Here is an 18517-nt window from a genome sequence, read left to right on the forward strand (position 1 = left end):
CCGACCACCCAACTTGCCTCAATAGTTCAATGATGGATTCCATGCAGTACTGGTGATGGCAAAATCTCTAAATCCGACAGGCTTTACCATAAATTAGATCTAGCGGATTAATTCCAGCTCTTGCTGCCATTCATGTGATTATCAATACTTACTTGAAACAATATCAGGGCATTAGCTTTCTAATTGTCATCACTTCCTGAAACTACATCCGGGCATTAGCAAATTTATAGAACAAGAATGGTCAGAAGGTTTAACCAATGACTGTCTAACATTAATACTTGCATGTAAAAAAAAAACATTAATTAAAATGAAGAAAAATGAGAGCAAAACTACACATGTAGCTGATTTCATTTGGCCCCACAATATACAAAATGTCAAAAACAAATATTCTTTATCTCTAGTTGCTTGAGGAATGTGAAGACAAACTTCTATTCTTGTCTGAATACAACCAAGACAGGAATTGACGAAGAACAGTGCTTCAGATGCTGCATTTTCAAATCTGGCAAGTTGATTTGAAGGATTGTATAAGAAAAGGAAGCACTGCCAAGACTGAAACTGATATAGACAATAATTCAATCTGCCTCGTGGCCCAACATCTCTGCAGTTAGTTCCCTCCATTCAGTTTCTTTTCCAATTCATCATAGTTCCCATTTCTGGGACTAGACAGTATGAAAAAATTTACTAAATCTGCAATGTATTAAATTCTCAAACTCAATGAGAACTCGAAGGCAGCTGAACTCAAACTTGTAACCGACTTTGGTAAGAAGCTATCCATGTAAGAACTATTGAAAAAGCAATTTCTACCACGGCAGTCAGAATGAATATAAAATAATCTACAGCATATCAGCTTGAAGATTTACAAGTTTCAGCAACTTTCCGGATCCCTTCTATAACTATAGGAATATCCTCTTCAGATAAAGTAGTAAAACAACATCTGAACCATCCTGGTTCTATGCAGTGAAAAGCAGACCCAGGAGTTACATTGATCTTACCAATATTCAACAGCATTTCCCATAACTCAAGTTCCCCTTTCTCACTATAGGAGGGAATCAATTTACTCATGTTAGCCCAACAATAGAAACCAGCGCTACTTGTTGCACACTCGATCCCTAATTGTTTCAAACCTGCAACAAACAAATCGTGCATTTTCCGTATCCTCTTTTTGCTGGTATTAATATATGTCAGGGTGAATCTGGTATCTGAAAGCATTGAAGTTAGTAGCCTCTGGGTTGGAGCAGAAATTGAAGAAAACCTTGCTAACCTTTTAGCAGCAACTAAAACAGTGTCATTAAAAGAATAGATCACCCCAACTCTAAATCCAGGAAGAGCGAGATCTTTCGACAGACCATATACCATATGAATTCTTGTTTTATCAATATCATCTGAGTCGAGAAGTTCAGCCATGCTTACGTGCTCCTCAGTTCCATACACAGACCCAGCATATATTTCATCCAATATAATATGGATGTTCTTTTCTTGGGAAAAGTATAAAATATCGTCAAGTGTTTCCCGAGGTAGCAAGTTGCCAACAGGATTGCCAGGATTGGAGAGGAGAATCCCACGAACTTTTACTCCTCGTTTTCTTGCCTGATTAAATGCTTGATCAAGAGATGTGATACTTATAATGAAGTTGTCAGTGTTGCGACAGTGAACTGGTATTAATTCCACTCCAGTGCGCCATCTTACATCCCTGTCAAAGCTGTAGATTATTTATTAATTAGCTTCCACAGCAGATTTGAGCATAGAAAACTCAGAGCAGGGGGAGGGGTTTGGTTTATTTATTGATTCAAGAGTAGGTTTTATTCACCGATATCGGTTTTAATGAATGTGATATTACCCAGAATAATAAGGCGTGGGTACAAGAAAAGCATTTCCCGGGTCTGCCAGACAGAAACAAAGTATCTCAATAGCAGGAGTAGCCCCACAGGTCAACACCATCTGCAAAGGGTCAAATGAGACTGCTGGTCCCATGACCTGAGACATGAAACCTGCCATTGCCTGAACATACAGAAAAAATAATATTAATAAAAATAGAAACATCACAAACTTCAGAGAATTCATAAGATTAATTAAATATATTAATCACACCAGAAGCCATTATAAACAAGAAACTGGTTCTTTACTATTCAAAGCTACCTGGACTAAGATTCTAACTCCAAAATAAAACTTCACTCCTGGAGATGCCAGCTAGCTCGGTGGAAAGTCTTCCGGTGATATTACCAGAGACCTGTAATCCAATCCCCCACTTTCACCCATGGGGGAAAGGTTTGTCTTAGGGAAAGGGTTTACCTCGTGCAGCACCGGCATTGGACCAAAACAAAATCACTCTCACCTCAACCAGAATAACGGACTTCAATTTTCCGTTCTTTCTTCCGTTTTTTTTTTTTTTTTTTTTTTTCTTTTGGCATGTGAAGGGTATAGGAATGGCTAAATCAGCAAAAAAGGGAAATGATTTTCCATCCAAATACAAAACATGGATATTAATGGAGTACTCTATGTTTGGGTGTCAAACCCGTCTCAATCTATCTCAAACCAAGCATTGATGGGACTCACTACCTTTTCAACTTCCCATAAAAAGTTAAACATATCTCAACCTACTTTATACATTCAAACACATCTCAATGGACCCACAAAACACTTTTATTCACAGATCAACTTAGATAATCCAAGATCACCTCAGCACCCAAACGCAAACTCAAATTCAATTCTGTAGGATCTACTCGTTTCTTTTTAAATCTTCTGTTACAAAATTCTAAACAGCTTTTAATCTTAGATTCAAGCAAGACACTGGTGATGATAACGAGCGTACTAAAAATTTAAAGAAAAAAAGGAATAGATAAAATGGCTTAAATTCACAATGAGCAAATCCAAGCTAATTAAATGCACCAATCATCACTTACAAAGAACACTTGAATGTCTCACACTCATTTACTACTGAAGCCAAAATAGCATCAGTTACAACAATCCCAAAAAGTAAAATCTTCACCTTTCTTTGTTTGAAATGAATAGAGGTATGAAATTTTACCACTTTTAACTCCATTAATCCATCCAAAGGTTGGTACGCCGCGATTCCACTAATACTCAAATCACCGCCGTCACTTCCTATTACTGAATCCTTCAGGTTCTCCGAAAACCATTTCTCAATTAAATCAAAACAGAGCTACAATCATCCAAAAAAGGAAAAACACGTAATTAACATAAACCCAAACCACCAAAATATAAAAGTAGAAGGAGCTTTTAAAAAAATCAACTAAACGAGCAAAAAGCTCACTCTGTTTTCCGACAACCCTAGCTGGATAACCCCATCCGGATTATCGAACCTGTCATAAGCATCCTCCGAAACCTTATCCAAACCGATATAATATGGCGAGTCGTTCGGTTTCGCAATCGAGCTCGCTCTAGATGAGACCTGAACCCGGCCTATGGACCCGCGGCTCGACAAATTGGACCTCGAAGAAGAGCGTTGGAGCTCAGCGAGGTTAGGAGAGGACTGAGACGGCGAAATATGGTTCGAGCCGGACTTAGGAGAACGGTGCCGTTTAACGTAGAGCTGGAAGAAGTAGAACAGCGCGCAGGGGATGAGAGAGCCCAAGATAAGGCCTCCTCGGCCTTGAACTACGCCTTGTAAAGGCACTATGAGGCGCATGGCGGTGGACCCGGCGGACTCTGGATTCGTGGTCTGGTCGGCCCGCCGGAAATGGATGCTGTCTCGGGTGATCCGTCGGAGTGGAAACTTTGGTTGCTTTTGGCAGATGAAACGTGGATGCGATAGGTGTCTTCTTAACGTTTAGACCCGAAAAATGAGATAGAGATAATTTTAAATTAAAATTTAAAGTTAAATAAAATATTATTTTTTAATATTATTATTTTAAAATTTAAAAAATTAAATTATTTATCATATTTTACATAAAAATTTAAAAATAAAATTATAATAATAAAATAAAATGTGATGAGATGAAAATAAATTAAACCGTTTTTGCATTTAAACGGGACCTAAGCATTGGCAATAGTCTACTCATTCTCAAATCTAAAATTTAGCTAAAAGTTGAAGTTTTGATTAAAGCCAAAGCCATTAAAGATATTAATGTATATTAGATTATTTATCTCAAATTCAAAATAATAGTATAATATAATGTATTTTAATAATAATATTTTTGAATAAATTCTTTTTTATATTTTGTAAATGCACTTCATATATTAATTAATAATTTAATTCTTATTTAAAATTATTGTTTCCCAACCATTTTTTATATCAACCTAATTATCCAATATAATATAGCCTTATTTACAAAAAATATTTCCTAAAAAATCTGGACATAATATGGCATTATTTACTAATGAAAGTTTAAAAAAGAATTTAATAAAGTCTTTTTGATTATTTGTGAGTAACATATGGGTTTGATGGGTAGGTAGTGACTCTCCAACTTTGGAAATTCCTTTAGAATTATTGTAAATCAAAGCCTAATCTAAAGGTTTTTAGCTAGTCCAATGCAGGTCATTTATACAAAACTTAGCTATATTTTGAATTCCATTGACATTTAACTAGTCTAATGCCAGTGTTCTTAGTCCCGTTCGAATTACAACATGTTATCGTATATCTCATTTCAACGTTCAAATATTATAAATATAAATAATTTTCAATTTCACATTTTTAATTTTTTTCATCTAATCATTATAATTTTTCCAAATCTTTAAATAAAACATAAAAAATAATTCAATTTTTTCAAATCTCTAAACAAAAAATTATATTCTAACAATATTTTAATTTTATAATATTTTTATTCAACTTTTTCTCACTCCTTCCCCAAAATCTTATAAAACATCTTAACTCAAATCATTTATTACTATTCACAGACTTCTTATATCATCTCATCTTAACATCCAAATGCCTAGTAGTACCCACTTTTTTTACAGCTATTTAAAAATAGATAATGATACATTTAGGGTGTAATCGGTCCAGTCCGGTCTGGTCTAAGGTCACGGATTGAAAATTCCAGTCCATTCTTTATCCGGACAGGACCGTTAACTATCAATCCAATCGGTCCGATTTGGTCCATATGATCAATGAATATTTTTTCTCTTTTCTTTTTTTGATATATAATTTAATACAAAAAATTAATAAAATTAATAAAATCAGAAAAGTGAGCTCTATAGTGTGGATTATGTAACTAACTCATTAAAAAATAATTATTTATATTTATATTTATATTTATAATATAAATAGTTACTAACTTAGTACTTTAGTAAAGTATGTATTTACATATAAACATATATTATCGTATAATTTATCGTATAATATATTAGTTAATTGATAACATATATTATTTTATATTTTATATTGTCAATGGTGATAGATTAGAGAAAATTACATAATTAACTTATACAACCACTATATAAAAAATATATTATATATAAAAAAATATATTTAAAAAATTATATGTAAGTGATTCGTTCGGTTTCAGTCTGATCCGGTCCAAAAAAACCACACCTCGGGGCCGGACCAAAAATCAAATTTTTGAGACACCATGGACTAGAGATGATACCCGTATGGTGCGGGGCAGGGTGGACCCATCCCCGCACCCCACCCTGCACCATGCGGTGGCAAGCTTTTCCACCCTGCCCTTGGGAGGCCGGGGCGAGGCCCCCCACCCTGGTGCTGGGGGGCGGGGTTGAAAACCTCATCCGCCCCGCCCTCTGCCCAAGCCAATATTATCCCATGCCTCATTCGGTCTAAAAGTTATTTCTAGATCCAAAAATATTTTTTAGACCCAAATTATAACCTAATTAAAATTTATAAATGAAAAAAATTAACACTAATAAAATAGTTGTTAAACTCATTAGAGTTGTATTTTGGATTGTCTTAACCTCCTAGGCCAACCTTTATATTGGAGGCAAAAGTAATATAATAGTCATATTTAAGCAATGTCGCCTTGAATACAAATTCAAGTCTTTAACATATTGCATATATTTATATAAATATTTCTATAAATATATTTTATTTTATTTTTTTATATATAACGGGGCGAAGCCCTGTTGGGGTTAGCCCGCCCCCCTCCCCTGCTGGGCTTTCTCCCTGCAAGGCGGGGCGGACTAGGGCAGGGTAGCGGGGTGCGGGCCCCCATTGCCTACCTAGAATGGACCAAGACAAAGTAGGGGTGAATTCAGTCCGGTCCGAACAAATTTTCACCCCTAAATACACTTACAATTCTTTTATAACTATTTTACTACCCATTTCAAATTAATTAATATAATTATGCCATTTCATTTAAAAGTATTTTCAATTTTATATAAATACCTTTCATTTTAAATAGAGTTATAAATAATTGTAAATTAGTCGTAGGTTTATCATCATGATAGTTGGTTGTTGGTTTCTTTGGATCTTCTCCATTATTATTATTATTATTATTTTGATTTTTAAATTGAGTTTTATCTATCTCTAATAAAATAGCAAGTTTAAACCTTATCTCTTACTTATTCATGTGATGTCTTAGATAAAAAGGTTCCTCATTCCTATGCATATGTCATGTTGGACTGAAATGTTCTTACTATAGATAGTGATCCGACCAAGGACCTTGCCATATATCCAAATGACTTAAATACCCCTAAAACAAATCGAATAAGACAAAAGCAACCTTGATCCAAACTAAACCAGCTGATGATAACTAGAAATCTCCAAAATCAATTTCATCTTCATCTTATTTTGTACTCCGCACTCTCCATCCACCCTATTCTTGTTCTTTATTTTTCTATTCTTTCTCTTCTATTTCTACTTTAGTCTTCTTCTCTAGAGAAATTGTAGAGTATGTTTGTTCATCGACTATGGTGCAAACCTTTGCAGAGATGGACAACTGCATCAACATGACTGAATTTGACCAGGGGTGTAAAAAAATCGAAAAATCGGTTTAGATTGAACCTGACCGAACCGGTAGATTTGGTCCGATTTGTAAGTAATCCGATGTGGTACCGGTTTTGATATTTTAAAACCGGTTCAAAACGAATCAGACCAGTATATACATTTATAGGTTTCTTATATTATATTATATATTATATGCTAAATTATTAATTAATGTAACATGAAATTCTAATCTTATTATTCAAGTCAATTAACCTTATAATATAAAATTGATATAACATATGATATAACATAAAATTAATCTTATAATTTTTAATACAACATTTGATATAACATATAAATTTTAGTCTTAAGCATAAATATTAATATTAAGTTATTAGTATAATACTTTTGATATATATATATATATAAACGATAAATACATTTTTAGCATAATAAATTATAATATATATTTTGTTTGTAAATATATTTTTACACATTTGATCATATATAGACTACAGTTAAATTCAATACTATTCTAGTATGTGTTAATTATTATAAAATAATACACTTATACTATAATATAGATAGACTAATAGTTTAGTATATATAAATATCATATTATTACTAACATAAATAATTCGTAAAACCGGACAGGTATCGGTTCTTAGATTTTCGAAACCGGTATATACCGGTTCGGTTCTAAAAAATATACAAAACCGAATCGATTACACCCCTAAAACTAACCATGACACAACCCGAAGTTACGACAAAGATGAAAATATAGAGAAACAACTAGAAATATCTTCACTTTCGCACCAAAGACCCACAATGTTGCTATTGTCATGGGTCTGAGATGAAGATTTATGGTGGATATCTCTAACATCAGTTTGATGGTTCTGAGATAGAAAATTTTTTTTTTCTTCATATTTTTGTCATCGGCTTGCTGGTTCTAATATGGAGATTTCTATCTTAGGTTTGATCATATACTATTGACGATCTGGTATGCTTTTCATGCTCGGGATCCGATCACTCATGTAATCCGACCAATTTAATTGAAGGCTAGATACTTGTGGAGATATGGTAAGCTTTACATGCTTAGGAGTCAAGCTCCCATGCAATCCGAGCTCCCATGTAAGCATTAGATCTAGTGGAGCTGGTACGATTTGCGGGAGCTCCCAATGCCATCGGGAACGATTTTTTAGCATGCAATACGACTAGAATGCTTATCTCAAGGGTGAGAAATATTGTTGTTTGCCCTGGGCTGCGAGCACATTTTATTTTTGTGCCCCCCGAAACAAGCAGTTCACAAACATCACTTCATCTATTTTTTCTAATGCTTGCCCCTGATATAAACACTTGTTGGTTGCCCAGATGGGATACCTTTTCCTCGCCCCAGGATGCGAGCACTTTTGCTTGGTCAATTTTGAGCAATCTTTGCTCACCTCGGGATCAAGAATAGGGGTGAGGAATATTTTGAGGTGCGCTACGGATCAGCCATTGTTCACGGCTGATCCGTAGCACACCTTAGCTGGCACTAAATATTTTTTTTTTCCTTTCTTTCTCTAAACGCAGACCACATCTCTCTCTTTCATCAGCACTTCTCTCGCATCAGCTCTCTCTCTCGCCTACAACTCTCTCATCAAGCTCTCTCACTCATCATATCTCTCTCTCACTCCTCGAGTCTCTCTCTCATCAACTTCATCTCAGTTGCCGAAGTTGAACCGAGGAGGATCAAAAGACCTATGGCAGGGAGGAGAGGCATAGTTAATGGGGAAGTCATGAGAGCTGAGACCGAGAGAAAGAGCGCTATAGACAGAAATGGAGAGTTTTATTCAACAAGAAATGTTATCACAAGGTGGTGGCGAACATGGACAAGATTGTTTTTTAGATTTTAGTCAACATATGTGAGTTGTCTGCCAAAATAATAAACAATCCAGCCTCAGAAATCTCTCGGGTAATATACTTCCATGGCATGGAACTCAAACTTACCAAATTCAGCAGAGAGAACTAAGAAAAGAGGAAGGGGGAAAAGAGAAATAAGAGGGAACGAGCGAAGTTTTATTATAAGGTGTTTTTGGTAATTTTATTTAATCCACGTAAGGTGTGTTGCGGCTACTCTCCAAAGAGGGGCTGCTCCCCATATTTTTTCAAATATTTTTACTCGCACCGAACAATGTGTGTGCGCTTCACTTGCCTTCTTAACTGCGAGTACTTTTGCTTGCATCAAGCAAAGTGCTCACCCCGGGGGCGAGATCATTTCAATTATTTGTTTGAATAATCGCCCCTAAGTTCATTTTTTTGTCTAATTTTCATTTGCTGACCTACTTTCAATTTTTCGTCCAACCTTCATTTTCAAACTCAAGTTCATTTTTCCTTTCTACCTCATTTTTCTAGCCTTTTTCTATTTTCCGGCCAAGCTTCATTTCCCAGTCTATCTTCTTTTTTCCGTCCTACTTTCATTTTTCTGGCCTATTTGCCTTTTTTTGCCTTATCTGTATTTTCTGCTGAACCTTCTTTTTCCCTCCTATCTTTATTTTTTCGACCTACCTTTATTTTTTTGTCATACGTTCATTTTTTGGCCAAGTTTCATTTTTTTGTCCCGGGACAAACACCTTTTCTCGCTACTCCATTGGACGAGCAGTCTAGCCCATGACCGAACCTTCATGCTATTTTACAGTGCACGCCTTGAGCGTGAATTATCTGTGCTCGCCCTAGGGTTGAACAATTTTTGTTTGCCACTTTTTGCTCGCGTCAGGGTTTGAGCATTGTTTACTTGCCCGAGGTGCGAACACACCCGTGCAAGTACTCCTTGCTCTCCTTGGTGTGTGAGCATCGTTCGCTGGCCCAACATCCGAGCATTTGCCTTCCATTGTATTTTAAAAACATTACTTCTTGTTTTGTTTTTCTTGGGACTTCAAATAATTTTTATAGAAAGAGTCGGACAGGTGCCTTGTCCTGCTAGTAACTCATAAAAAATGGAGTTTAATAGTTTATTATTTTATTAAATAGTGCACAAATTGTTGTCTATTAAATAATGATGCTTCTATATTTATAATGCAAAATATATATGATAATTTTTGCTTAAGAATTTGTTGAGTATTTAAATTATTACAACCTCATCATTTTTTTAGTACTTTCTTTTAGTGTAACTTCGCCAAAAAGTCTAGTTAGCATAATTCTCAATCTCCAAAATAGAGGTCAGAATTCGATACTCCCTCTCCCCCTCCCCAAAAAAAAAAAAAAAACTCTACTTTCGTGAATAATTTCGAGTATTTTATGCTGTACTTGTCAAATAACTTTAAGTTTATACAAGCTAAAGAGAAATGAGAATAAACTCATGATACCATTATTTTCTCACAAGTTTAAAAGCAGTTACAAAGTCATTCGGATGGACTATGCAGAAGATCCAAAGAACCGACACATCTGTCCAAACATACTAGAAAATGATTTATTTACAACACATTTCATAATAATATGTTAAATAAGGAATAATTTTGTAAAACTCTTTGTAAAAGTAACATTACTTTATAAAAATACTTCCATCTTATAATATTATTGTAAAATATGTTGTGTGTATTAATACTCAAATATATACAGTTTTTATTTTTTTTTTTAATTTTTAAGATAGTTACATGTTGGTCCAAAAATGCATGGACTTTTCTGTAGATTTTGGGTTGAATAATAAGGTCAATAATAAATACATGGGTAGGTAAGTATCCCCTCCCACCTCCCTAAAAAAGTAACATTAATTGGACATATTGGGTTTCAAATTCAAGTAGTTTTAACACTTCTGCAGATAGAAAGATGCCAATTCAAGTAGGGTCAATTTAAGCATCAGCCAACCCGACTAAATATAGCTATATATTTTCCTCGTACTCGAGTGGCGCTTTTGTGAGAGGTTGGAGCTTGTCACCTTCCTCGGATTTTGAATTTGCAGGAGCGTATCCCCTTTCACGTCATTTACAATAAGACAAACACGTCCTCCGGCTGTAACTTGGAAAGATTCGTTCACGGAGTCGTAAAGAAGATGGAACACCACGAAATAACTCACGTAGGCCCAATTTTCCCGAGAAAAGAAAAATAAAAAGAAAGACAAACAGGTTGGCTTTCTGGCCAAACCTGTCATCTCTTCTCTGTGTTTATAGTATATACTCTCCACTTTTGAATTTCAAAAAGCTTGAATTGCTGTGTCATCTTCATGTTTACAATCACGTCAAGCTAACAAACAAACGTAAAAGCCAATTTTGATAAGATGTTGGATGATATTACGTGGTACCTTGGACAATCGGTGCTCGAAATCCATCTGTTCTTGTGATCCTGCTGGGACGATGGGAAACATTCAAACATCATAGAACGTAATTCATAACGCATTATGACTTAATTAGCTTGGAAGCTCATGAGAGTGTAATAATTAGCTTAAAATATTCGAATAAAAATATGAGAATCGACGTTAGTCCTGCTTTAAAATCTTATGCAATAAATTTACGCATTGAGGTATCTTAATATCAAATTTATTTTACTACAAAAATAATTTTATAATCTGATAAATCATATTAAATCATATCAGTTTATAAATTATTATATACATTTCTCATCTAATGAATAGAGGAAGAATACAAATTTATAGCTCCAAAAAATAATCTTTACTTTTAAGATCACTACCTCTTCTTTTTCTTAAATTAGTTTATTGATCATGTGCAGGATAAATTTAACTATTTAACACGATTCACCCAAGTAGATGGTGTTACTGGTTACACAAGGATTGTCTAGAGGATATAGTAGTAGACCCAACAAGCTATTTCTCTTGCAATACAAAAACTAATTAGAAGGTTTTAATTTATAAAATTGTCTGTCTGAGTCCCGGCATATAATTTGAAGGGAAATAGACATATTATTTAAATTATATTATATTCAAAATATTAATTATAGAGAACTACTACAGTTACAAAGATATCTCACAAAAATAAATCTATAAATTTACATGATTTCATATGATATGTTAGATCAACTTTATAATAAAAATAATTTTATAAACTAACGTATCACATCAAGACACGTTAGTTTGTAAATTTATTTTTATAAAATTTCTTTATACATTTGTCTCATATAATCATAAAGAATATACAAAAGAATACAAAGTGACTTGAATGCGGTTTGCCTCTAAAACTAAAGAAAGAAAACATAGCAATTAATCCTACTGTCTAAATTATGTTTATAAATTCACATTTCTATCATGCAGTGTGTTTGTGTTGGGGCACAACTTTGTGGCATGATGCATCTCAAATCGATATTGACCCGTGGGTTATGCAAACAGTCAGAGTCGGACCCCCGATAGTTCAAAATTCGGACCCATTCTCAAATTTGGGCGCTATAAAAAGCCCGCTCCGTCATCTTCCTCTGGTTCTCATCCGTTCACTTGCATGCCTCCTTAACACCACCCGAAATTATCGCCGCTCGCTGCGACACTGATTTTCCCTTCGAATATTAAGGGTTTTTCCTTATCAGAACGTTCCTCGAATAACTCTCTCTCTCTCCATCTCTACGTAGAAATTATTTCCCGGATAATAATACTCATGGCAGAGAGATTTGCCGGGAAAATTAGAGGGAGAGAAAGGCTTTGATGAAGGTTTGAAGGGAATGACACGGTACTTTCTTTGTCATTCTCTGATAAAGAGACGTAGACTGAAGGAAAATCGTTGAATCAATGTTGTTTGTTTGGTTCGTTCTCCTGAAGTTGTAACGCCAGACCTTTCTTTCTCATTTTTGGGGACGGTTACGGAGGAAAACAAAAAAGAGAAAAATACAGGAGAAATCATCTACATTTGAAATCGAGTGTAATTTTACAGTATCAATGGCGTTCCTTGGCTTCTTTGCCTGACACGTAGTTCTGAGAGTGTGGAATTGTAGCGAAAGCGATAGAGAAATGGACGACGACATGGAGGAGTTTGTTATGGAACAGTTTGTGTTTTCTGCAGAAATCGATCTTGATTACGAGTTCGATGCGTCCCGGTTTTATGATTTCACTCTGCCGGAGAATGATACGGAGGCCAGAGAAGCCGAGCGCTGGTTCGAATCAGCAAAAAGTTATCCGCCTTCGCGTAAGCATTTCCACATCATGTCCATTGTTTTTTATGGATGGTTATGCTCCTTACACGTGATGTGGTTGATTTTCTTTTTTTTATATAAATGATAAAGATATCTGATATCTCATTGCAATTTATATTTGAAGAAATTAGTTCACATTTTGTAAATTCAATGTCAGTTGTGTATCTGAATATCTCATACGGTCTATCTAACTCCATTCGTTTCTAACCGTCTCAATGATTAATTTCCAGCTTTCGTTCTAAAGTTGAAGTGGGGAAAAGACCTTGCTGTAGAAAGTACAAACACCTCTGCTCAATTCAGAAATGACGAAAACATGAATTCCGCTGGAAATGGCTTTGATGGCTGCATGGGTTCTGAAGTCTCTGCAACAGATGAGGTTAACAGAGGTAACATTTTACTGAATTATTTGACATTGTTTTTTTCTGCACTTATTTTTCGTTATAAATGAATCAATGATGGTATTAGTTTCATCCACTCATTTTCCGTCTTTGAGAGAAATTTGAGCAGTTTCTTGCTGAGCGCGGTTCTGAAATTCTGGGCTGCAATCATAAGATAAATAAATGGACTATTTTGATATGTGTCTATTTGGTAATTATTTTTTTATCTTCTCCCTTTGAATTGCCAATAATCTGAAAATATGTTTGATAAATAATTGCTACAGAAAAATGCCGGTAGGGGACTGCCGATAGTAAGTGATAATGACGACTAATGGAGATTGGGTGCTATTATGCCTCTCTGACACTGTCATACTTTTTTTATATGAGGTTGACAAGGCGGCTATCAGTTAAGTAATAAAATAATAGTTGGCCGTATAAGGATAAACTTCCTCTCTGTTTCACCATTCCGATATTTAGTCCTGGTTTGGTCCCGGCATGTATATTTGTTTGGTTCATTTGTACGAGCTAGGACAACCAGCCGAGTGTTTTTCCTCCCGCACTGATAGCAATGACGATAACCAAATGGGTCCCTTTGGTCTATGTCTCATTTGTTCAGTTTTTTTACTATAGAATTTGTGCATTGTAATGAGTAAGCTTCTGTCGACAAATGATTGCAAAAATATATAATTAATTGATTCACCTTATATTTAACAGTGCCCAGTATTGGCATTTATGAATCTGGTTTGCCCTTGATGCTTTGCATAGACCAATATTTCCTGTTCTTCATTCATTTGTTGTGTTAACAACCCTTTCAAGTTTCTTATTGTTGTTCCATATGTTTCTCCTTGTTGTGCAACTGCTGACAAATTCATATCCTTAGGTTTTGTATTTTATCAGATGGCAGAAGCAGGTCCAAGAGCCAAAACAAAGTCCCCGGTCAAGTCAACTTTAGTAAGGAGTTCAACTCTAATGAAACCAACAGCAAGTCACTTGGCCAAGCAGAATACATCTCGAGAAGTTCATTCCACACGATTCTTGAGAAGGTACTAGTTATTTCTCAAATACCTTTTTGACTGGTGGTGTTTTTTCACTAGTTGGCAGTGTTACCCAATTGAACCTTTCACCAAAGATTAGTAAATCAGATTGTGTATACTCAATGTTATAGAAGACGCCAAAGTAATTATTCTCATGGTTTTAGCACTTTTAATATTTTGCATTTTTGTGAAATTTTTCTTCATGACTGTATAGGTTCCAGATGAAGTTAGAACACATTGATGGAAAGAGTTCAGGGACTTCTTGGGTAATTGACAGCCAAGCAACGAAAAGACAAAAGTTGGAAGCTGGTTACTTACAGAAGGTGCAGTAGAGTTTGTTAATTTGGTATTTGATGCCTTCTGATCTGTTTGTTACAGTTGTCATAGTCATGACTTCTGGAACATTTGTATATATAAACTACGTTCTTTCAACCTGAAAGGAAGAAACTCTTATTTTAGATGTCTTTTTTTCAGTCCAGAAAAGAAGAAACTAAATGTTGATAGTTCTAACTATCGATACTGTTAAAACATACTAATCACAAGTTGATACTTCAGTTTGGATCGAGCTTGGGAGATTTGTCCACCTATCACTTCATAAAAGCAGGTCCTTTCTCAAAATAATAAATGTAAACAATCTGTTTCAAGTGTATATTGAGAGTAACCCACCAGGTGCAGCCTAGTGGTCAAACGGCAGACTTGGGATGGGCCGTGAGATCATATATTTAGAGCTTACTCCCCAAAGGTGTGAGTCCAAAGTGTCCTGCCTAGGTGAGGTTTCATGTTATCCAAGAATGTGTTTATTGAGAATTGCTTTAGATGGTTTTCCATTGTAGGTTGTAGTTACAAAAATACAAAGAGTGGTAAGAATATGAGCGTGGGGATTATCTGAATCACCACCTAGAACATGATAAGAGTCCGAAGGGCCTTGCCAGGTGAGGTTCCAAAAAAAAGTGTATGTTGGCAGTTATTTCAGATAGTTTTCCATGGTAAGTTGTAGTTACAAAAGTACAAAGAGTGGTAAGAATTTGTGCATGGGGATTATATGAATCACCACCTAGAACATGCATATGTGAGGACTGGGGAGATACATTTTTTCTCGTTTCTCGCCATTTTCTTCACTATACAGCATACATAGCATCTTGTTGTGCTTCTTGAACTACTTTTTTGCTTGTACTAAACTTTTTGTTTTTCAGTACATCTTAAGCTTGCTAAAATACTATAATATAATTAGAATGTGGTTGTGTTGTATACAATTTTCAATTGTTAGCGTCTCTGAAAGATGCTCTCATTTCTTAATATTTCAAAGCAGGTCGCTCACCTGAAGCATCAACCTTCTTTGCTACACAAGTTACGTAAAAAGGTATGCAATCCCTGTGGGAGAGTGATCTTCATGCTTGGATTACTAAGATCCTTTCACTAACCATGTGCTGTTTTAAACATAATAATTACGTGTAGATAAAATATTTTTCCTTAATATTTGAAATTGTCTTTCTATATTGTCTGTTCATAAACCAAGGGATTTCGAGTTGTTTTTGCAGGTTGGAACTATTGATGTTAACTCGGTGCATACTAGACCTAAAGTTACTATTCCTAGAGAACCCAATCTGGCGACAGCACGTAGGGCACAAAGACATAGGTATAGTTATTTTTCTGAGATTATGATGGTTTTTGGGGTTGACATACCAAAATCTGCTTAATGAGCTGATGCCATGTTGGATGCTCATGGCAGGTCCAAGACGAGCACAGAGTCAGATGGGCATGTAAAGTCAGATGGGCAAACCTTTAAAGCACGCCCCTTAAACAGAAAAGTCGGTGCTCTTACTTTATGAAAAACTCGTGAGGATATGTAAGGCATTAACACATTGTAACACATAACTCTTGTGATTTGCAGATTCTTGAGACTCCCTTGCCCCTTTCTAAGAGGAGCATACCACAGCTGCGAGACTTTAAAGTAACTAGTAAATATGTTTCTGTTGTCCTTTCATAGTTGGTGCTTCTGAACAGCTTGACAAATTTCAATTGCTTTAGGTGTTTCACCTGAAGACCTCAGAGAGGGCTATGCAACACAAATCTAACAATGTAGGCCAAAAGATAATCATTTCCTACAGACGTTCATATGCTGTCATTATCGGAATCTAATAATCTCTTTATTGCAGGCAGGGAATTTATATAATTCTAACTCCCTTTCACGTCGTGAAACCACAGACGGTAAAAGGTAAAAGGTTTAAAATTTTAGCTTATGTCATTGGAAAGTTGAACATGAAACAATAGCATCTCTTGAGTGTGAAGTGTTGGTAACAGTACTAAATAGTTAAAAGTTTATGCGTGTTCAGTGTGCCATTTTGTCCATATTTCTGAGCTTATAGTTTACATGGTTAACTTTCTTGCAGTCTGAATTCTACTGAAGCTCTAAAGCAGGAGAGCTGCAAAACAGTTAACAAATTCAAAGCTTGCCCTCTTTTTAGAAAGGTGACATAATTGTTAACATTTGGAAGCCGTTTATTGGCATTTATTTATGGTGATAACTATTTTCAGAACAGTATTGCATCTGAAACAGATACTTTCAAGTAAAGGAGAATTTGATGTCTTCCAAAATTTCAAACAAGAAGTTGCCTTCTCAAGGGTAACTCAGATATCCTTCACGCACAATATATATTTCTGGTTCAGTATTTAGTCATTGTTTTTTTTAATATTCGGCTAATACTTATCTTAGGAATTCAACTTTTCAACTCATAAGATGCTTCTGGACAAGCCACCAATCGAACTATTTAGTAAGGTAGGTATGATATAGGTTGGTGTATCAGGGGATTTTTCTCAACTTTTCTTTCAAGTAGATTTATGCCAGTAGGATTGTCAATAAGTTTTTGCTCCAATTAATATCATGAATTCATATTCATTTATAAGTTGTTTAAATATAATGTGGATATGCCTTCTAATACCAGTAATTGCCAGCTCTCCCTTTCTTCGGACACCCAGCATAATGGGAAATCTCAGTCGAAAATGCATCTGCCTACTAAGGTCTGTTTTCTTCAAACGACTGTTGGAAGGCAGATATTCATACTGTTTATGTTGTATTCTTACTAATACGTGAGTAATTTTAATTGCTTTAATGAAGGGCTCAAAAGAGAATACGCCTGGTCCTTTCTATCAAGCACAGGAGGTGTGTGAGTTTGGTTACCTACAATACTAGCATTTTGAGTTCAATCTTTGTTTGTTGCTCTGCGTTATTCCTCATGGTCTCAGAGCATTCAAGTTGAAGATGAATAATTTGGTTGAATAAATTTGCAGAGAATGGGTGGTGGGAAGGAAATAGTATCAACGTTGGAGTTACAGGAGTGTTCCTGAAATTGGACCAATGTTAACAGGTAGCATTAGATATTAATGCGGTTTGATTTGAAGTTTTGTCTCGCTTTATTTTCAGCCTCATTGTCTAGAACGTCAGATGCTTATTTTTTTTTGTTTAGGAAGTCATAACTATCTTTTATTCCTTTAAAAACGTGACTTTAAGCAACTGGAAATATGATCTCCACCTTAACACTGCACAGATTGTTATCCTCCGAGGTCTTGGAAATTTTTTGTTGCTGTTTGCTGTCATATACTGCTATAGATCACTACCATCTGTTGACCTTTTGTCATATGCAAGGTATATTTGATACGTATTTATGACCTAAATATGACAAGCGTGGACAGTCGCAGAGTAAAAGAACATCAACTCATTTTGTAATGTTTGTTCTTTCTCAGGCCAACATAGAAGGGGAACAAGAGTTTGCTTATGCTTTACCGATGCATCGCCCAGCAATGGGAGCACAAGAGTTTTGTAACCAACAGGCAACAGGTTAGGTCTATGATAAATAGCAATTTTTTTTTTTTTTCCCGCTTTCCCAGTTGTAGTCAAAAGGAAATAATAATACTTTTTTTTTTCTATGCTATTGTAATTTTCTCGCTACAAAATATAGAGATTTTTTACAACACTTTACAGAGTTAAAGTAAATCTTTCTTATGTTTCCTTGTAGCAAATGTAGTGCTCTTTGTCCATGGAGGATTGATTTTCAATTTTTTAGGGAACGTTGTATGTACGTACTCCACAATGGCTGCTTGTTCAGCGGCCTGTTAAAAAACTTTCCCCTATATAGCTCCAAACCTGCTCAAAACATACGTTTTTAACT

The 18517-nt window shown here is 35.3% G+C and overlaps 2 protein-coding genes across 7 annotated transcripts; one reads left to right on the plus strand and one right to left on the minus strand.

Annotated features, from left to right (window-relative positions):
* Positions 1 to 318: 318 nt before the first annotated feature.
* On the minus strand, positions 319 to 3801 carry LOC121252574 (probable aminotransferase ACS12). Its single transcript, XM_041152283.1, has 4 exons — positions 3272 to 3801; positions 3026 to 3160; positions 1838 to 1998; positions 319 to 1699 (listed from the first exon to the last, which is right to left on the minus strand). The coding sequence occupies exons 1-4, from the start codon at positions 3644 to 3646 to the stop codon at positions 844 to 846; spliced, it is 1527 nt and encodes a 508-aa protein (XP_041008217.1). The 5' UTR covers positions 3647 to 3801; the 3' UTR covers positions 319 to 843.
* An 8347-nt stretch (positions 3802 to 12148) lies between these two features.
* Positions 12149 to 18501, plus strand: LOC121253206 (protein TPX2-like). Of its 6 annotated transcripts, none has more exons than XM_041153155.1 (18): positions 12159 to 12933; positions 13171 to 13326; positions 14198 to 14360; positions 14566 to 14674; positions 15658 to 15711; positions 15890 to 15987; positions 16081 to 16159; positions 16243 to 16302; positions 16380 to 16430; positions 16508 to 16566; positions 16742 to 16820; positions 16909 to 16974; positions 17065 to 17127; positions 17304 to 17369; positions 17467 to 17511; positions 17640 to 17716; positions 17897 to 17994; positions 18093 to 18501. In XM_041153155.1, the coding sequence occupies exons 1-16, from the start codon at positions 12759 to 12761 to the stop codon at positions 17694 to 17696; spliced, it is 1380 nt and encodes a 459-aa protein (XP_041009089.1). In that variant the 5' UTR covers positions 12159 to 12758; the 3' UTR covers positions 17697 to 17716; positions 17897 to 17994; positions 18093 to 18501. The 6 variants fall into 6 exon arrangements, with proteins under 6 accessions (XP_041009093.1, XP_041009090.1, XP_041009092.1 ...); XM_041153157.1 differs by having other exon boundaries at positions 12168 to 12933; positions 15661 to 15711; XM_041153161.1 differs by having other exon boundaries at positions 12792 to 12933; positions 14215 to 14360.
* The last annotated feature ends 16 nt before the right edge of the window (positions 18502 to 18517 follow it).

Source organism: Juglans microcarpa x Juglans regia, chromosome 2S (genome assembly GCF_004785595.1).
Source record: "Juglans microcarpa x Juglans regia isolate MS1-56 chromosome 2S, Jm3101_v1.0, whole genome shotgun sequence".
NCBI lineage: Eukaryota > Viridiplantae > Streptophyta > Magnoliopsida > Fagales > Juglandaceae > Juglans > Juglans microcarpa x Juglans regia.